Here is a 21,751-nt window from a genome sequence, read left to right as displayed (position 1 = left end):
CGAATGTCTTGGATAGAAACCCCAATGTATGTACTTGGGCTGATTGGCATGAGTATAGTGCCATTATAGCTGCCAGGATTAGGCCCTTAAATCCAAATTTGGCTAGTACCATTTCCATGTAAGTCCAGTGGACTCTATCGAACACCTTCTCTGCGTCTATGGATAGCAGCAAAGAAGGAGTTCTTGTTTTAACAGCATAGTGAATAATATTAACAATACGTCTGGTAGCATCCAAGGTCTGTCTCCCCCTCGTGAATCTCATCTGGTCACGCTTAATGAGAAAGGGAATGATATCCGTTAGTCGTTTGGCTAGTAGTTTTGCGTAAATTTTGATATCTGAGTTGAGAAGAGATATTGGCCTGAAATTGGCTGGAATAGTGGGATCTTTCCCTGGTTTGGGTAAGGTAACAATGTGGGCTCTCAGCATCTCCTGAGGAAATTAAGAATAGTCCCTTGCTGTATTAAAGACTGTTTGCATGTGTGGGGCTAGGATGCCTTGGAATGTTTTGTAGTATTCATTGACAAAGCCACCCGGGCCCGGTGATTTGCCATTAGGTAGCATTTGGTGGTTGTTTGGGGTATACACTGTGACTATTGGTATGGTCTGGAGTTGATGTCTCCGGTGATTATAAGGTACCTGCCACGTTCATCTATGTACCTTTCTTTGAGTTGGAACGATAAGGAGTTCCTTAATGCCAGCATCACTTTTTTGCCATTAGGCGTGCAAGCCAAGAATATATGTGGGTACTCTCGGTGTGTACATTTTGGTGCTTTGTGTGTTTGGAAGTGAGTCTCCTGAACACAGAGGATATCTGCTCTTTGTTTGAGGGCCTCTTTCCACATGGAGAATCGTTTGGCCGGATGGTTCAGGCCTCTTGCGTTAATAGATAATCAAGTGATAGTCATTTATAGTGTGGAGAAGTGTGACGACTGGTAGTGTTGGATAGGTACACACTGTGAGCATTAGTTCTTGTGGTAGATTTTTCCATGAGGTGCTGTGAGGCTTCTGGGTGTATGTCCTCAGCATCTGGTAACAGTTCCATGTGGTTGGAGTTGCTGTGTGTAAAATAGAAATAACAAAGGGAACAAAAAAGCTAAAACTTGAAGAAAAAGAACTGTGGTGCTGTAAAAAAGGATCTTAAAATTGATCTGCGTGCAGGCGTAACGTAACAGGGCGATAGGAGACTGAACAGTAGACTCCTTTAACCGGAGAAATATGTGGTCATCATTTCAGATTGATCAGGAGCTACCACCGGCGTGTTTTTTGTTGGCGCGCTTGTACGACACCACCTGCCATTCATTGTGAAGCACCTGTGGTTGAGATGGACGGTATATTCTGCTCTGGAAGTATCCCCCATTGTCGTAAGACTGCTATGCCTTCCTCCATTGTGGTGATTTCATGGTTCCATCATGGGTGATGACGCCGCAACCTGGCGACGATTACAAAAGCTCTACGAAACCACAAGATACTACACAAGTGGAAATACCCCACTTGTGTAGTATCTTGTGGTTTCGTAGAGCTTTTGTAATCGTCGCCAGGTTGCGGCGTCTTTGCAGTGTGTGCCTGAAGACATCCAGTATCAAGAGGATATCAGCACACTGTGGAAGGGTATTCTTGCTTGCTTGCGTGCTGCCTGAAGGATCTGTTCTTATATATGGTAGAAGTGGACCCTCAAAAGAACGTCTCTCGGGGTGCCTTCTGGGAGGAAGGATGGTTTAGGAATCCTGTGGATCCTGTCCACTATGAGGTCCTGTGCAGTCAGCTCAGGGACCAGAGTTACGTGGCTGGGACTGAATCTGGGACTCCTCGCAGTTTTATATTATTTCTCCTGCTTCTGTCCTCAAGGTAAGCGAACTTGTCCTTTAACCAAGCTATGTCCTCTCCCTGTGCCACATGAGCATCTACCATAGTATTGTATGTGGAGCCATAATTCTCCATCTGGTGTTCCACCTGGTCCACTCTGACCCCTAAGGCCTGCACTTCTTTGTGGCACTGATTGATCCCTTTCATCATGTCAGCTTGAAGAAAGGATCTAAGTGAGAGAAGCATCTCTTTCAGCATGGTGTCAGAGATAGGCCTATCTACTGTGGGGAAGTTTGCTACTGGATCAGTTAGAGGGGCTGCATGTGGAGTATCGTAGTTTTGCGGCCTACTTACCTCTATGTCTAGTGTGTCAGGCGGCCTGTCGGGCTGACATCCATGGTTTAGACTTGGCCAGGCTTCTTGTGGATGGGCTGGAGGTGCCTGAGGAGGACCCGCTGTATGTCGGCTTGTGTGAGCAGATTATGGGTTCACCGTGCCCGTTGGAGTGATTTGTGGCTCTGTCCTCCAGCCGTTGTGTGTGGAAGCTGCCGCCATTTTGCTGAAGCCCGCAGGATTTTGGTGTAAAGAAATCAGGCATTTTGTTTGGTTGCGGCAGATTCTTCCTTCACTGCGTCATTCCCGAAGCGTTCGGCAGTTTGGTGAGGCTGTTTGTGGTCGCGTGGAGGCTCGGTATGCTCCAGTGGTGGTGAATCCCCCCCCCAGAGTCTAGCTGCATAGAGAGGCCTAAAATCCAAGGAGCTCTTATGGATTTTAGGCAGTGGATTTGGTAGCCGTCTGTCCTTTTTTAGGACCTTCTGGCAGAATAAATAAGACATTAGTCTTACGAATCTGAGCAGTTTTCTCTAAATAGATTTTCACTGCTCTCACATTAAGATAATGTAGTGAATTTTCTTCCCTGGAACATGGTTTTGGGAAAAACTATGGCAGGACAATATCTTTAGATGAAAGCCTGAAACCACTTTTGGCAAAAATCCTGGACGAGGGCGTAACACCACTCTGTCCTCATGAATAATCAAATATGGCTCTTTACAAGAAAGAGCAGCCAATTCTGAAACCCTCCTTGCAGAGGATATAGCAACCAAAAATATCAACTTCCTAGTCAGGAGGACTAAGGGAACATGCTGTAATGGTTCAAATGGCGTTTTTTGTAACACTGACAAAACTAAATTCAAGTCCCAAGGGGTTAAAGGTTATTTAACTGGCGGATTAATCCGCATCACCCCATGCATAAAACCCCAGACTAAAGAATGCGTAGCAAGCGTTCTTTGAAATAAAACCGACAAGGCTGAGACTTGGCCTTTAATAGTACTTAGGGCCAACTTCATCTCTACACCCAATTGTAGAAAGGCAAGGATTCTACCTATATCATATCTCCGAGGGTTCCAACCCTTGGATTCACACCAGAAAACGTAAGCTTTAAAAACTCTAATATACAGCTCTGGAAACTGGTTTCCTTGCATTGATTATAGTTGAGATAACAGACTTGGAAAACCCACACTTCTTCAGAATGTGGGTTTCAATAGCCAAGCCGTTAAATCTAGTGTTCGTAAATTAGGATGGAATATCGCCCCCTGCGATAGCAGGTCTGGCCTTAGTGGGAGAGGCCAAGGACCCTCCACTGCCATTTTTATGATCTCTGCGTACCATGAACTTCTGGGCCATGCTGGTGCTACCAGAATTAAAGGCTTTCTTTCCAGCTTGATCGTGCAAAGAATTCGAGGCAGCAACTGAATCATGGGGGAAAAGCGTAGATCAGTGAAAATTGATCCTATGGGGTTACCAGCGCATCCGTTCCGTATGCGAGTGGATCCCTTGTACTGGACACAAAGTTGACTAACTTCATGTTGAATCTGGACGCTAGAAGATCTATGTCCGGAGTCCCCCATCTTCGGCAAACAGCCCAAAACACTTCGGGGTGAAGACACAATTCCCCTGGGAATAACTGCTGGCGACAGATAGTCCGCCTGCCAATTTTATACTCCTGGAATGAAAACTGTCGATAGGGATGGGACATTCCTTTCTGCCCAAGTTAGGATATGGTTCACCTCTCTCTGAGCTGAGAGACTCTTGGTGCCCCCTTGGTGATTGATATAGGCCATAGCCGTAGCAGTGTCGGATTGAATACGGACTGGACAATTCTTTAACCTTTTCAGAGCCAGATACACTGCCGGAATCTCTAGCATGTTGATGGGCAGGGCTCTTTCGAGTTTTCACCACTGTCCCTGGACAGTTGCCTCCTCTAATACCTTTCCCCAGCCTGAGAGGCTGGCATCGGTCGTTACTACTTTCCAGATGATTGGTCTGAAGGATTTCCCCTTCAGCAAATTCTGGCTTTGTAACCAACTGAAGCTTTGAGACACATTTGGGGACAGCCGCATTGGCAAGTCCAAAGCTTGGATCCTCTTGTTCCAAGCAGAGAGGATTCTGTTTTGCAACAGTCTTGAATGGAACTGGGCATAGTGGACTGCTTCGAATGAAGCTACCATATTTCCTAACAACCTCATGCAAAGGCAAATTGAAGGATTTGCTTCTGACCTGACCAACCGTACCAGCTCTTGTATGGAGCTGATCTTTGCTGAAGGCAAGAACACCCTTTTCTGGACTGTATCTATGATCAGGCCTATGTAATCCAGCCTTCTTACTGATTTTAAGTTAGACTTCTCTAGGTTGAGGATCCAACCAAGACTTTCCAGGTAACTGGTTGTAACGCGTACGCTTTGCCTTAAGCGATTTACTGACTGGTCTATTAACAATAGATTGTCTAGGTATGCCAACACTGTTATGCCCTGTGCCCTCAATCTGGCTAGAGGTCGGGCCAGTATTTTTGTGAATACCTGTGGGTGCTGTGGCTAGCCTGGAGGGTAAGGCCGCAAACTGAAGGTGCCGTTGTTCCACTTCGAATCGCAGAAACCTTTGGTGAGAGGGAAATGTAGGGACATGCAGAATGCGCCCCTGATGTCGATGTATGCCAGAAGTTCTCCGCCTTGTAGGATGGAGACCACTGACCTGATCGACTCCATTCGAAATGAGCACATTTTTAGGAAGATTGATTTTTTTTAGATCCAGAATGGTCCTTACATCTCTATTCGGTGTTGGTTCCGTAAACAGGTTTGAATAGAAACCTAAACCTTGTTCTTCTGTGGAGATCTGTACGATTTACCCCTTGAGTCAATAATCAGTCTAATTAGAGTTGAGTGGACACCTGGATGTTCGGGTTCGGCCAAACTCCGGAAAAAAGTTCGGGTTCAGGACCGAACTTGACCCCGAACCCCATTGAAGTCAATGGGGACCCTAACTTTTGAGGACTAAAATGGCTCTAAAAAAGTAATGGAAAGGGCTAGAGGGCTGCAAATGGCAACAAGATGTTGTTAAGAGCATGGCAAGTGCTCTGCAAACAAATGTGGATAGGGAAAGAACTTATAATAACATTAAAAAAAAAAAAAAAAAAATTATATATATATATATATATATATATATATATATATATACACACACACACACACACACACACACACGTTGGAGGCCCCCCTTCTCAGAAGAAGAGGTACAGGAAGCGATTAACCTCAGAAACTCAACGGCACGATGCCACACATGGTGGGAATGCCCCAGAATACGTCCTTTCTGGAAAAAATTATTCAATTTAATGGACAAGCTAGTGGGAAAATAAAATACTTTGAAATTAATAAAAATTATAATCTTGACCTAGTAGGACAAGGTCCATATGAAGTAGGAGGTTGAGGTGGATGTGGCGGTGTAGGTGGAAGAGGCAGTGGAGGACGAGGTAGCCAACACTGGTTCAAAAATACAACAATGGCTGGGTAAGGCCGGTGATGTGTTGAATTCTGTCCCCCGTCGGATAGTGTCCGCCCTGTACTGCGTTTGCTCAGCATGTAGGACAAGGGGATTTCAAAAATCCCCAAAGACTAACTGCGCTGTGTGGTGAGTCCAGGTTCAAGGCACACCATCCGAGGTTCAAGCTGAGCGAAGCAAGGCCATGCTCGAAGCGTGGCGAGCACAGCGAGCCTGTGAGGGGCCCTGTTACTATGTGCTACCGTATATCCACTTGGATGGTGGGGCTTGAACCTGCACTCATGGAGCAGGCGCCGTTCATCTTCCAAGATTTTCGGAATCTCCTTGTCCTCAGGCCGGACACTAGCCGATGGCCAGACAGTTTTTGTCAGAACACCGGTATACATGTCTATTCTGAACATGGCACGGACACGTGAGCTTGTACATATTGGCTCTGGACAAGCGGCTGCGCTTGTCTGCGATAACGCCCTCTGCCGTGCTAATTACACGTTCAGATAACACACTGGCTACAGGGCAGGCCAGCACCTCCAAGGTGTAAAGGGCAAGCTCAGGCCATTTGCCCAATTTGGAGACCCAGAAGTTGAAGGGGGCAGACCCGTCATTCAGTAAGTGTAAGCGTGTGCATACATACTGCTCCACCATGTTGGTGAAATGCTGCCTCCTGCTAAGACGTTCCATCTCAGCTGGTGGTGCTGGTTCTTGTGGCGTGCTGACAAAGCTTTTCCACATTTCGGCCATGCTAACCCTGCCTTCTGGAGGTGCTGGCATTGCCCCGACTGCGTTGGCGACCTCTTCCCCCTTCTCTGCCTTCGCCTTGTGCTTCCACCGTACCCCCGCTGTCAGGTGGGAATGCCACCAGCAGCGCGTCTACGCGCTGGTACTCGCGCATCTTACGATCATGCTCAAGTGAGGGAATTAAGGACGGTATGTTGTCCTTGTAACGGGGATCCAGCAGGGTGGCTACCCAGTAATCAGCACCAGCTAGAATGTGGGCAACTTGGCGGTCCTTGCAGAGACACTGCAGCATGTAATCGCTCATGTGTGCCAGGCTACCCAGAGGCAACGAAAAGCTGTCCTCGGTGGAAGGTGTATCGTCTGTGTCCTCTGTTTCCCCCCAGCCATGCACTAGTGATGGCCATGAGCTGGTCTGGGTGCCACCCTGCTGTGAACATGGTTCATCCTCCAGAACTGTGCCCTTGCTGCCAGACAATTGTGTACCTGCCGTTTGTTGGTGCAGGAACCCACCCACATAGCCACTTGTGAATGACTGCCCTGAAAGCCTTGCAAATGATCCCCCTTTCTCCTCCTGTGCCACATCCTCTTCCATCATCGCCCGTTTTTTCAAGGAGGCATAGAACTGGGATAGTATCACTGAGAACAGCGTCATCGGCACTGGTCGTGTTGGTGGAGTACTCAAAACAGCGCAACAAGGCACACAGGTTTCGCATGGAGGCCCAGTTATTGGTGGTGAAGTGGTGCTGTTCCGTAGAGTGACTCACGCGTGCGTGCTGCAGCTGAAACTCCACTATCGGCTGCTGCTGCTCGCAGTTTGGCCAGCATGTGCAAGGTGGAGTTCCACCTTGTGTGCACGTCCCATATGAGGCGGTGAGCGGGAAGGCCAAAGTTACGCTGCAGCGTTGACAGGCGAGCACCAGCAAGGTGAAAACGCCGAAAGTGCGCACAGACGGCCCACACTTTCTGCAGCAGCTCTGGCATATGGGGGTCATTTTTAAGGAACCTCTGGACCACCAAGTTCAGCACATACTCCAGGCAAGGGATGTGTGTCAAACCAGCTAGGCCCAGAGCTGCTAAGAGATTTTGTCCATTATTGCACACCACCAGGCTGCGCTTGAGGCTCACTGCCACCAACCACTCATCGGTCTGTTGTTCCATGTCCCTCCACAACTCCTGCGTGGTGTGGGGTTTTTCCCCCCAAACAGGAAAGTTTTAAAACTGCCTGCTGTCGTTTACCCCTGGCTGTGCTGAAGTTGGTGGTGAAGGTGTTACGCTGACTGGATGAGGAGGCGGTAGAGGATGAGGAAGCGGAGTAGGAGGAGTTAGCAACAGGAGGCAAACTGAAGCGTCCTGCAATTCTCGGTGGTGGAAGGACATGCACCAAACTGCTATCCGCCTCAGGCCCAGCCGCCACTGCATGTACCCAGTGTGCTGTTAGGGAGATATAATGTACCTGACCAGTGCTTACTGGTCCACGCATCCGTAGTTAAGTGGACCTTGCCACAGATGGTGTTGCGCAGTGCACACCTGATTTTGTCCCCCACTTGGTTGTCCAGAGAAGGGATGGCTCGCCTAGAAAGGTAGTGGCGGCTGGGCACGACGTACTGTGGGACAGCCAATGCCATCAGGCATTTAAAACTGCATCTCCACCAGACGGAATGACAGCATTTCATAGTTAGTTAGGTTGAATAAAGACACCAGTCCATCCAGTTCAACCTGAGTGAGTGTCTACAATTGTCCCTATCGCTGTACACACATTTCTGTCCCTACCCTCAAGGAGCCCACAATCCTAGGTCCCCATTCATATACTAGGGCCAATTTTTGACAGAAGCCAATTAACCTACCTGCATGTCTTTGGATTGTGGGAGGAAACCGGAGTACCCGGAGAAAACCCACGCAGGCACAGGGAGAACATGCAAACTCCAGGCAGGTAGTGTCGTGGTTGGGATTTGAACCAGCAACCCTTCTTACTGCTAGGTGAGAGTGCTAACCACTACACCACAGGGCAAGGGATCACGGGTGTCTAGGGGGGTACTTCCTCTTCCGCTCCAGTGTTTGGGAGATAGAGAGCTGAACGCTTCCATGGGACATTGTGGAGATGGTTGGTGACCCAGGTGGTAGTGTTGCTGGCAGATCCTCTGTTTGCGGGTTGGCAGGTGCCACTGTCACTACAGAGGTGGATGAAGAGGCAGAGACTGCAGCAGAAGAGGAAGCAGAAGGAGCCAGAGACCTCTCTTGGTTTTTGAGCTGTCTACTCCACTGCAGCTCGTGCTTTGCACTTAGATGCCTGGTCGTGCAGGTTGTGCTCAGGTTGGGAACGTTTATGCCTCGCTTCAGGCTCTGATTGCACAGCGTGCAAACCACTTGTGTCTTGTCATCAGCACATTTTCTGAAGAATTGCCATGCTAGGGAACTCCTTGGACCTGGCTTTGGTCTGCTCGGCCCCTTGCTGTGTTGGGCAGTAGCGGGCGTACTGTCTAGGGGATGGACGCTCCGCGTTTGGACCCTGCTCCCTCTTCTGCTGTTCTGGTGGCTCTGTGCGACCACCGCCTTTTCCTCCGAACTACACTGGTCACCTGCATGACGTTGATTCCATGTGGGGTCCAGGACCTCATCGTCCTCCACATCTTCCACCCAGTCTTCACCCCTGCCCTCCTTGTTGGTCTGCACAACTGCAAAAGCAGCAGCAGTGTGCACCTGTATTTCGTCATCTGAGACGTGCTGCGATGGTCCTCCCATGTACTCATCTTCAAACATAAGTGGTTGGGCATCAGTGCACTCAAATCTCTTTCACTTCTGGGGCAGGGCTAGGTGGATGGCCCTGGGAAACCCTTCTAACAGAGCCATCAAAAAGCAGAAGAGACCGCTGCATGATTTGGGGCTCAGACTGCGTGGCTTATTTGCAAGTGGGTGATGTGAAAGACTGATGGACATCGGCTGCAGGTGCCAACTCTGATCTTTCATCAGGAGACTGGGTGGGAGACAATGTCAAGGAACCAGAGGCACTGTCAGCAACCCAATCTACTATCATCTGTACTTGTCCTGTCCTCAACATTCATACAGCCGCATTAGGCCCGACCAAATACCGCTGCAGGCTCTGTAGTCTACTCGCACCTGAGGAAGGCGTTTCACTTGTGCGTGTAGCTGGCACAGATCGACCACGTCCTCTCCCTGCAACAGGAGCTCCACCAGCAGCACCGCGACCGGAGCCACGTCCCGTCTTTGACGTTCTCCTCATTTTCTAAATTTTGGATCTTGCCCTAAATGGGTGTTTTTGCAAAAGCGGAATACACCCAGAGTATGTAAACGTCTATCTTAGAGCTACAGAAATGGCGAAAATGCTATTCAAAAAAAAAGTTTTTGCCCTAACATTCTTTTTTTGAACAACACAATTTATGTATTTTTCTTCTATTGTGCAACATACACCTCCACATATGCAGAAAACACTGCAAAGTTTTTTTTTGCACTAAATGTGTTTTTGCAATAGCAGAATACACTCACAGTATGTACAGGGTGTATGTCACAGTAACATGTGCACTGAGCTTGCAGATAAAAGTTATATTTTCTCTGGCACTGTGCTCATGGCAGTATTAAAAGACTGTGCACTGCAACCCAACCAGGTAAATCTGTGTAGATCACTGAGTTATTAGAATAGATTTCTGAATCTGGACTGCTAGATAATTCTCTCTCCCTCAAAGCAGCAACAGGAACCTTGCCCTACACTGTCTATCTTTTCTCTCAGTGCATTGTAAAATCGCTAATTACAATAGATTTCAGAATTAGGACTCCTATGCTATTCTCTGCCTAACAGCAGCAGCAGCCAGGAACCTTTCCCTACACTGTCTGAAGCAGAGTAACGTGCTGTGCTGTGTGCCTCTAGCTTAAATAGAGGCTGGGTCACATGCTGCACTGGCCAATCACAGCCATGCCATTACTAGGCATGGTTGTGATAGCTTCTAAGGGCACACCAGTTAAAACAAATGATTGGCTGCTGCAGGGCTTTTTAAAATGCACCATTACCTTGCCGAACACCGGACCCGAACATACAGTCAATTGTTCGGGTTCGGGACCCAAAAAGCCAAAAGTTCGGTACAAACCCGAACTTTACAGTTCAGGTTCGCTCAACACTAAGTCTAATGCTTGAAACAGGGATTGTCTTTTCCCTGGATCCTTGGGAACATTTGATCTCAGAAAGTGAGATGGTGGAAACTAACGAAACTCTAGTTTGTATCCTAGAGTCATTGTGGCGAGAGCCCATCTGTCCTGCGATTCCCTCTGCCAGACATTCCTGCGAAATGCAGAAGTCTTCCCCCCACTTTGGTGAGGGCAGACGCCTCTTCATGTAGAGGTCTTCGTATTCTGCTTTGTAGTCTTGCGGCTCCAGGTCTTCCTTTGAGCCTGAGTCTGACCCTGCGATTTTCCTCTGGAATCTGACAGTGGAAGCCGTCGCTACTGCCTGGAGGCGGATGCACTTGGCGCAGCAGAGAAAGTCTGTTTAAAGGAAGGATGTTTATACTTACGTTTGACTTGCAAAAGAGTACTTTTTACACTGGAAATTGTCTGGATGTATTTATCCAAATCATCGCTCCCCATGAAATGGGAAACTAGACCGTAGGTTTTTGCACTGTGCTTCGGCAGACCAACCCTTTAGCCAAAGGGAAGGGTCCTACACACGGTTACTAGCACAAGTGCAAGGCAAGACGCCTGGTGAATAGAATCCTATAGCATCTAAGGCAAAACATAATGCTTTTGGTAAATCAGCCAGATCACTGGCCTGTTGTGCAGGGAGCTTGTTAAGGGCCTCTGTGAACTGGTCTTAAGGACCGACAGATGCCTATAGCTGCAACTGCAGGCTGAGCAACATTACCCGCTAAAGAAAAAGATAACTAACAGGAATTACAACTTTTTATCTGTTGGATCCTTTAGCATTTGTGCATTGTCCACTGGACAAGTTAAACTTTTATTCACACTGGAAATTGCAGCATCTACAACTGAAATTTTCAATTTTTTGGCAAAGTTTTCCTCCATAGGATAGAGAACTGAGAATCTCCTTGGAGGGAGAAAATGCTATCCGGATGATCCCATTCTGTATAAATAAGCTTCTCTAGTAATGTGTGGACTGGAAACGCATGCACTGGTTGTGAAGGTTTCAAGGAACCCAAAGAAGAAACCAGACTTTTAGCTGACTCTGTTAGGGGTAGCATGAAAGTGGAGCGAACCATGTTTCGTAAGGATTTGTATCTCAGATTGTGAAGGTGAAACTTTAACGGTTTCCTCCGCAGAAGAGTAATCAGTTTGTTTTTCCCGATCGTTTGAGGGCAATACCTCATCCTGTCCCCCCTATTCCCCTGGTAAAGGATTTGGAGTGGGAGAGAGGGATCTAGCACGCTTCTTATTCCTTTTAATTGAGGATGCGGTTAAAGATGCAAATTTTCCTTCTAAGCCCTGCAAGGGAATGCATCTTCAGTCACGTATACAGGGGCTGAAGTGCGAGAAGCAGTTGCACCACCAATTTCTTCCAATGACTCCCCTGGCTTGCCATGTCAGGTATCTCCGGAGAGGATGACAATATGGAGGCATGTGTAGAGTTCCCAGCGCCTGGGGGTGGATTTGGTGCCTTAGTAGTAAGCCTTGAAGCCATAGTGCAAAGCACAAAAAGCAAAAAAAAGGTACTCTAAGAACTGTTCTATTTATTCGAACAATAGTATGAAAAACAGTGGTAGCATAAAATGATCTAATGCTAAACAATACGTTTTTTCTGTACTGCAAATGCCTGTGTAAACCTCTCCCGTGCACCAGCGCTCCTGTGTCCTGTGGCAGCCTTGCTTCAGCTGCTCTGATAGACACTGTTTCCCAAAGTATCAGCTTCAAGCTTTTTCAGGTGTGAGCCTGATTGTCTATGCGCCACACCCTTTCCTGAGCTTTAGCAAGAGTCACCTCAGAGCGGAGGTGGGCAAGAGGGAAGGAGATTTACACAGCCATTTTATCAGCTTTTCAGATTTATGCTTGTTTAAACATAACATGTATCTCTATCCACTCTGTTTCCCCATTTAGGGGGAGAGGAGACCCCCCCCCCCCCCATTACTGAGACACACGCTGTATTAGCACAGATTTAAACAGAGTCTATACACTATTACTCCCTCTAGAGGAGTTAAGGCATTTTACAATATAAATGGAAAGAAAAGTCATAGATGGACTTTGCAGTTCCTATACTTTCTGCTTACCTTTTCCTCGCTGCTGGGTACTGCTGTAAACAGACAGATCTAAACTTCAACCATCACGACGGGCAGCGTGGTTAAACCTTCAAAAGACTGGGGCCCTTTAATAGGGGTTCCACTCCTCTGGACCATGTATAGCACCCCTCAGGACAGCTTTAGGTAATGTAGCAAGAACCAAGTTCTGTTCCTAGGGTCCAGCCCTCAAAGAGGAGCATTACAGGCAAAACCTAGTTCTTCTATGCAAGGCCTGGGTTCCATCCTGGAGCTGCAGTGGCGGGATGGATCTGGTTGTGGAGGCTTTTTAAATCCAGCATGGATCCCTCCTGGAGCTCTGTAGAGCACATCTTCACTCGTGCCAACACCTTTAGACACTGGCAAAAAAACTGAGGTACTCCTGGAAGAACGAGTTATATAGGGGAGTCAACTTCCTGTATTGAGTGTGCCAGGGTCAACACCTGAAGGTAGCTATAACCCACTACGTAAATACTTAAGGATCTGTGTCTTATGATGTACGATAAAGAAACATGGACAATTTACAGGCCAGTGTCAGTTCAGGCAGCAGGGAGAGGCATGGTAAGTTTGCAGACAAATGGCCAGTCCAGGCAAAATGTGGTTGAGCAAACAGGCAAATGGTCGGTACACAGAAGACCAGATATAAACAAAATGCAGGTTGTCAGACAGAAGAGAAAACATCTATACCATTTACTAATTATGTATTGAGATATGGTAGCAATGGAAGCAGTCCTTTATGGAGAGGCCAGGTTGTGGGGACAATCAGGATAATAGTGTCACATAATTTTCCATCTTTAGTGCTTACATTTTTTTTTTTGGGGGTGGGGTGGAGGCCTGTTTCAATAGGGGGGAGAATATCAGGAAATACAGCTTGCTGACTGCATCAGAATGAAAGTTTGCAGATGCAGCGCCTTGATGCTAAATAAGGGCTGTTAAAATCTTTTCTTGGTAGTTTAATAAGGAGCCATGTCTTCCCGTGACCTTATAGTTGACAATAGTGTTGTAAATGGCCAACTGGAACAGGTAGATGAACACAGTTTTATACTAGTGAACAGATCGGGCTTCATTTGATCACTTAAATCAACAACTCCAATGAATTTACTGTATTCATGAAAGCAGTGAAGTTTTTGGACAAGACTACCTTTCCTGGATTTCAACTGAGGTGTCTTGGTGGATGGAAGAAAGGACATAGACATCCCCCTTATACATCTTCCATTAAGAGCCCTTTCACACCACGCCACCTAGGGTTTCAGCGGTAAAGCAGCACTACTTTTAGTGCCACTTTACCATCGTTTTAGCGCCGCTATTCAGACACTAGCAGGGTGGTTTTAACCCCCCACTAGCAGCCAAAAAGGGGTTAAATCCACACGCAAAATGCCGGAGTGGTGATTTGCTGGCGGCATTGCAGTGCTGCCCCATTGATTTCAAAGGGGAGCAGCGGTGGAGGAGCAGTGAGTTCACCACATCTTCACTCCAAAGAAGCTGCTGGCAGGACTTTTTCTGACATCCTGCCAGCGCACTGCTCCAGTGTGAAAGCCTGAGGGCTTTCACACTAGAGTGCATGAAACAGATGTTTTAGGGCATTTTGCAGGCGCTATTTTTAACGCTATAGCACCCGCAAAATGCCCTCAGTGTGAAAGGGGTCTTAAGGTCCAAGAGTTATTTTCGCAAACTTGCTGGCTCCCCCTTTTTTAGCGTCATGGTGATCAGTCTTTCTGGAATGCTCTTGTATAATAATTTGGTCACTGTACCACAAGCTACAGTGTACCGCAGAAAAAAGGTGCTGGGAAAATGGCACCTTGGCATAGAAATTGTCCACATGGAGATAGTATCCTTGATGAATCAGTGCGATGCAAGATCCCACATTATTTTTTTTCATGGTTAGCCATTTAAGTTGGGCATCCAGGGGGTTCCAGCTTTCCCTTCATAAACAGAGGTCATAGGTGTACTCTGTAGCCCTCTCACAAAGTTTATAGTACTTCACCCAGTATTTGGATAGACCTGAAGTCTGCATATAAAATGTATGAGGGACTCAATGCAGATATTTTTAATTGGGAGATTAAACGTCAGACATTTTTTGGGAAAATTAAGTCCTATTTTTTTTTTTTTTTTAAGGCCTGTCGTATTCTGGGTGACTACAGACAGGGCGCAGGAGATTTTAAACAAAATGCAGGACTCTCAAATTATTTTATAGCTTGCCTTGAACATAACAGCGGAATAGATCTGCAGTTCTTTTTATATAGATTCTTTCACCCTCGAAATCAGAGGCCCTTATTGTTCCCGAGGAAGTCTGAAATGAGTATGAGCAGAGACTTCCAGCATGTACGTCACTTCTGCGATTGGAGAGCACTCCAGCTCTGGATTGAATCTCAGTGGAGGTGCTGCAGTATGAGCATTGGCATATTATCCTTGGTGCCAGGCAAGCATGTGGCAGAGTTATAGTTCTAGCTTGATTATATGAGTGAATAGACAGAGGATAGCAGAACAGTGTATGGAAAATACCCTGTGAAAAATCTTACATGAGCCACCTAAGCTTGGTGTCAACATCTGCAGCTGAGTGCATACTGGTGGAGACACAGTAGGTGGATTGTGGTGATTTTATTGAACACACAAGGCACTTTATTCTGAAAACGTGTTTTAAAAAAAAAAAAGGGATAGCTACTGATATACTTTTTATACACAGCAACACTTTGAACATCTGGATGGACTTTCTTATATGCACTTTATAATAGCACATGTATATGATTGTGTGGTTTATGACTAGGCACTTTGAGAATTCATGATTTACACTTGTTATAGTACTTGATAGCTATAGGGGTAAGCGCAGCCCATTTTTATTGACCGATTGAACCGCTGCTCTCCCTAAGTTCATATTCTGAATCCATATCTAATGAGAGTAGCAAGGAGGAACTCTTGACTATCAGATTCTGATCGCACGTGAACTTTTTTGGACATGGCATTCAAGACAATTTTTCTGGGGATACTGTACTGCTGTGGGGGTGATCAGAACATTCTTGCTGGCCAACTGGCTCTGCTGACACGAGTGTGACTAGTGATCAGAACCGTAGTTGCTGGCTTCAATGGCTCTGTTGACACTGGCATAACAGTGATCAGGAACAGTTTCTGGCACATACTGGTCTGATGGCACTGATGAGGGTATGACTGGAATCAGGGATAATGGCTGGTGGCACTTATCTGGTGACAGTGTGACTACTGTCATTAGCAATCAGGTACACTGTTGCTGACTGCACTGGTGAGACTGGGGACACATGGCTGGCTGCACTGGCTTTACTGACACTTTAGTGCACTGTCTAGCAATCGGGAGACATTGTAAGACGTTGTCCTAACTTGGTCACCGTTATTCTGAAAGAGGGTTAGGTTCCGCATTTCCTTTTTCGCATTACCTTTTCAAGCCACAGTGAAAATGGGGTTTTCCAATTCCATAACAGCAGGATACAGATTTAAGCAGCATGAGCCAGGTGTATAAGCAGTCTTCTTGTAATGACATTTTGGAAAGTCATGGAGAGATCCTGTACTTTGCAGCATCAAAGCATGGGATGATTTCTGAGCGTTTAAGGATTATTTCTAATATTTCAAAATGTACCAATTGTGAATCCAAATTTAAAAGGTTAAAAGTCCACCATTGTAAAAAAAATAAAATAAAAAAAAAAAAAAAAAAAAGGTAGGGCAGGGCTGCGAGAGTTTGTTGTGCCACATCCAAAGACAAAAGTTACTGGAAAAGGAATTCCCTAGGGGTGGATTTTTAAGGCATGTACAACTTTGCTTATAGACCAGTACAAAAATTATTTTATTTCATAAAACAAACAAAAGAAATCTAGTATACTATACTACACTTAAAGTGTTGTTTTTTTTTGTCTTTCCTCTCAGGAGCATTTCTGGGTGGAGCACTACTAGAGCTTCAGTCCATTCGGACTCTCTCTGGTCTGCATAACCTTTTTTGTCGCTGTTATTCTTGAACATTTACACCATCTGCCCCCATGCAGACAAGTTTTGGGACGTACCTTGAACACTGGCGGAGCCACTTCTACATGTGAGGTCATCTGTAATTACTTGTTTTTATTAAACAATATCTTTGGGATAATATCAGCCTCATTACTAGTATTGTAAGTATTTGTAAATTTCCTTTTTTGTAACCAATTGCTGTATTTATGCCTGTATTCTTGCCTGGTCATTATTTCTTACATCGTGTCCCCTGTTATTTATCAGATTCCATGTAAATTCTGTATTCATACCCCTGAAGAAGGACATGCTTTGTTAAGCTCCGAAACGCGTAGGGTGATTTTTTCTACATGGATTATATGGCATATCCAAGTGTTGTATAATATCAATACTGTTTGTACATGTATACCGTTAGATATATACTGTATACTATATTTTTTTTGTTTGCTTTATGAAATAAAATAATTTTTGTACTGGTCTATAAGAAAAGTTGTACGTGCCTTAAAAATCCACCCCTAGGGGATTCCTTTTCCAGTAACTATTGTAAAAAAATAAATGCATTTTTTTCCTGCAAAAAGGATTGAAGTGCTTTATTTTTTCTAAAAGGAGCCTGCAAAGCCTTGCACCCGCTGCCATCAGATCAAGAGTGCAATGCAGGGCTCTTGCAGACTGTCAGTTCAAGCTGTCTGCTCATATGGGCATTCATTTACATACAGGCAGGAAGCATCACTGGACAAAAAAAACAAACAAAAAAAACACACCAGTACAAAAAGATGGGAAAAAAGACACTTTTTTTTGACACAACATTTTTTTTTACCATACAATTTATTTAAGAACATTACAGTGATAGAAAAAAAGTTATATTACAGACATTACTGAAATTGGCTTCTGAAGACACTTTAAAAAAAAATTATATTGGCGGATTGCTGGATTTCATAAAATTTACTTACAAAGACCACCAAGGAATAAATATGCTACTATCTTCTAAAACAGTGGGAAAGATGAGTGGAAAAGAAACTTACGGCAAGTATTAGAGAATCCGAATACTTAAACATACAGTAATGTAATGTTGTGATTGTAAAAGCCTTCAAAAGAAACACTTTCAAAGATAAAAAAAAATCTTCAGTAATAACATTAGTTGTGCCTCTCATTGTTTGCTTACAAAAAGTAATAAAAAGGCAGTCTGAAAATATTTACTGTTTTGGCATTCCTGCACTTGATAATCAAAATATCAATCTTCAAACTTTAATAAGGCTTTTGAGCACATTCTGTACTAAGAAGAATACACAGAACACTCACATACATTTAAAAACGTCCACCTTCTAGAGACTACTGATTGGAATTCTACAACTCTTTTTATATTTACAGTACATAATCTATTTGCAGAAGACTGTGGAAAAATAAATCAATGATTTTGTCAATTCTTGTTGATGTAATCTTACAGTAAGCACAAAACTATTTAAAAGGAGGTTCTCCAGTTCGCTGCCTTACAAAATGCTCTATTCAGCCCCTGATGTCAGTGGGCCAACGGAACTGTGTATAAAGCTCCGAGAGCCAGAGGGGAACATATAAGCCCCCCAGTACACGTGCCACATGCACTGGGGTATACTATATATGCATAGGCAGCACATTCCAATACATACCAGTTTCAAAAGAACCTTTTTCAATGCGCATACAAGCTAATTTACAAACCAAATATACAGTATGGAAACAGCTGACTCAAGAGAACATCATGACACTCTGAAGTAAAATGTACGAGGGATGATCAATAAGTTCACAGAATCACTTCTGGCTACTTGTGACTATTTGTTTATAGCCAAGTAAGGCAAGCCATTTTTTTTAAACTATTCCAATACAGGCTGGTATCTTTTGGTCACATGTGGCTTGTTCATATGTGCATTACGGGAACAAAGTACAATTGTTTTGCTGCAGTTCCATTAATTTTGAATGACATTCTACAATGGTACAAAGATGTGCGTTGTGATTTATTATGCGCTACAGCCCATTCATTTTGAATACACCACAGCACTTGGAAATGTGTGCATTGTTGTAACAGACCCATGAGCGTCTGTGCAAATTAATTTTGATAGGTACCCAAAATTCTAGCAGAGCATAAGCAAATCTGACTGAATGTTCCATCATACTTTTGGCCCATTTTATATGGCACCTTTTATGCTTTAACATATGATGATAGCTATGTAGGGAAAATATTTTTTGATGACTAAAGTATTTGCTGCCAACGTCTGGCTGGAGTACTAAAATTTGTTTCATAAACAGTGTGCCTTGGGGTGTTACAAGGACAAATGCAATCAAATTTAAGGGGACTTGGTTTAAAAAAAAAAAAAAAAAAAAAAAAGAAAGAAAGTGGATGATGGTTTTATCATTCTCTTTACTTTTTGGCCACCCCTCGTAAGGTAAAAAAAAAAAAAAAAAAAAAAAAAAAAAAAAAAAAAGGGAACAAAATATCTACCAGGCTTTAGATCTGCACATTTTGGTGTATGAGCTCCATTCATTTATGCTAGTGTTATAAACTTCAATTGTATTCAAAAAATCATTTCCATCGAATCCACCAACAGCAAATATGTTGTTTCCTACAGCTAATAAACCAGCATTGCTTCTCGCAGAATTCATACTTCCAACCATCTTCCACTCATTTTTCAAAGGGTCATACGATTCCACACAGCTTAGTGCACGAGAGCCATCAAAACCTCCTCCTACAAAAAGTTTACCTGTAAACAAATAAATAAGCTTTTCAGCACAAGGTCAAGCAGAATGTCAATACGGCAAGAGAAAAATATTTTGGAATGCAAACCTTTAAGTGGAATTCCAGTCAATAATGAAAATACATCCAAATGTGTATTTAGTTTCTTGAATGGTTGATAGATACATCTATCTAACCAAGCCAATTAGAACCCCTCCTCTCCTGCACCGATAACATTTGATGTATTCAGGTGACAGTTCCTGTACACTGTCACTAACGTGATCAGTTGTTGGTCCTGACTATGCCAGCCAGCTCTTTTTACCCTAATTCGCTACCCCCTCGCATTTCCTCCTCTTGTGATGTATGCAACATGCTCTGTTGGTCTCCAATCTCCCAGCCAGCTCCGCCCTCACTCAGTCCCGCCTCTTATCTTCTCTTCTAATGAATGAGGAGTATAGAAGAGCATGCACACAGCCACCGGCCACTCTGTGCTTGCAAGTGCCTCAGAATTGTGGTCACGTAACGGGGAGCAACGTTGCTTAAAAAAAAAAAAGTAAAAAAAAAAATAGATTTTGAGCTTATAGAGCATACCCTACAGTTAGTACACACAGTCAGGGAACAGTTAAACCCTTGATCACCCCTTAGTGTTAACCCCTTCCCTGGCAGTAACATTTATACAGTAATCAGTTTTTTTTTAACCACTTAAGGACCAGGCCTCTTTTTCAGACTTGGTGTTTTCATGTTTAAAACTGTTTTTTTTGCTAGAAAATTACTTAGAACTTCCAAACATTTTATATTGTTTTTTTTCTAACACCCTAGAGAATAAAATGGCGGTCATTGAAATACTTTTTTTTACACCGTATTTGCGCAGCGGTCTTACAAGCGCACTTTTTTTTAGAAAAAATGCACTTTTTTGAATAAAAAAATAAGACAACAGTAAAATTAGCCCAATTTTTTTTTATATTGTGAAAGATAATGGTATGCCAAGTAAATTGATACCAAACATGTCACGCTTCAAAATTGCGCCCGCTCGTGGAATGGCGTCAAACTTTTAGCCTCAAAAATCTCCATAAGCGACATTTAAAAAATTCTACAGGTTGCATTTTTTGCGTTACAGAGGAGGTCTAGGGCTAGAATTATTGCTCTCGCTCTACCAATCGCGGCGATATCTCACATGTGTGGTTTGACCACCGTTTTCATATGCGGGCGCTACTCACGTATGCGCCCGCTTCTGTGCGCAAGCTCGTCGTGACGAGGTGTTTAAAAAAAAAAAAAAAAAAATTTCTTATTTATTTTAATTGATTTTATTTATTTTTACACAGTTTAAAAAAAATAAATAAATAAAATGGATCACTTTTATTCCTATTACAAGGAATGTAAACATCCCTTGTAATAGAAAAAAGCATGACAGGTCCTCTTAAATATGAGATCTGGGGTCAAAAAGTCCTCAGATCTCATATTTGGGCTAAAATGCAAAAAAAAAAAAAAAAAAAAAAGAAAATCTGACATTTAAAAAAAAAAAATATACCTTTAAGAGGTATGGGCGGAAGTGACGTTTTGACGTCGCTTCCGCCCTCCTATGGTATAGAGACGAGTGGGGGCCATCTTAGCCTCACTTGTCTCTATGCCCAGCTAGGAAGAGGACCCGATCGCCTCCAGTAAGCGGCGGAAGGTGCGGGAGGGCGGCGGAAGGGGTGGCACCTCTCCCGCCGCCGATAGCGGTGATCTCGCGGTGAATCCGCCGCGGAGACCACCCTTATCGTACAGCCGACCGTCGCCTCAAGAGATGGATATCTCGGTTGTGGCAGCAGCTGCTGCCGTTACCGAGATATCCCTCTTCAAAAAAAGGACGTACATCCCCGTGAGGCGGTCCACAAGTGGTTAAAGCACCTAATGCTGTTTAATTGTCAATGGTCTCAAAAATGTTTCAAAAGTGTTCAATTTGTCCGCTGCAATATCGCAGTCCCGAAAATTGCAGATCGCCACCATTACTAGTAAAAAAAAAAAAAAAAAGTTATAAAAATGTCATGAATCTTTCCCCTATTTGTAGACGCTATAACTTTTGCTCAAACCAATCAATATACCCTTATTGTGATATTTTTTACCAAATATATGTGAAAGAATACATATATACACCTAAACTGAGGAAAATAAAATAAAAAAACGCAAAGGCGCTCAAATACCACCAGAAGAAAGCTCTATTTGTGGAGGGGGTGGGGAGGACGTCAATTTTGTTTGGGTACAGTGTTGCACAACTGCGCAATTGAGAGTTATAGCGACGCATCTCAAAAAATGGCCTGGTCATTGAGTAGCCAAATCTCACGGGGGTGAAGTGGTTAATGCCCAACCCCAGTAAAAAAAAAAAAAAAAAAAAAAAAAAAGGACTTTAGTTTTGGATAGACTTGGGAAAGAATACTCATCAGGGTTATATTAATAATGACCCCGCTGGAGATTTCAACTCACATTCTGTCCCTGTTACAGCAAGACGAG

The 21,751-nt window shown here is 44.3% G+C and overlaps 1 protein-coding gene across 1 annotated transcript in view; it reads right to left on the bottom strand.

The window, feature by feature from the left end:
- Nucleotides 1-17,372: 17,372 nt before the first annotated feature.
- Nucleotides 17,373-21,751, bottom strand: part of IVNS1ABP (influenza virus NS1A binding protein) — a 166,454-nt gene continuing 162,075 nt past the window's right edge. The window contains exon 15 of the mRNA XM_077452669.1: nucleotides 17,373-19,289. Within this exon, the coding sequence (XP_077308795.1) occupies nucleotides 19,027-19,289 (263 nt within the window). The 3' untranslated portion in view covers nucleotides 17,373-19,026. The remainder of the gene's footprint in view (nucleotides 19,290-21,751) is intronic.

The sequence above is a fragment of the Lithobates pipiens genome, unplaced genomic scaffold (genome assembly GCF_037356315.1).
Source record: "Lithobates pipiens isolate NorthernLeopardFrog02 unplaced genomic scaffold, aLitPip1_a1.2 Scaffold_23, whole genome shotgun sequence".
Lineage (NCBI taxonomy): Eukaryota > Metazoa > Chordata > Amphibia > Anura > Ranidae > Lithobates > Lithobates pipiens.
The sequence above is the reverse complement of the archived record's forward strand: the minus strand, read 5'-3'. Positions and strand labels throughout refer to the sequence as shown.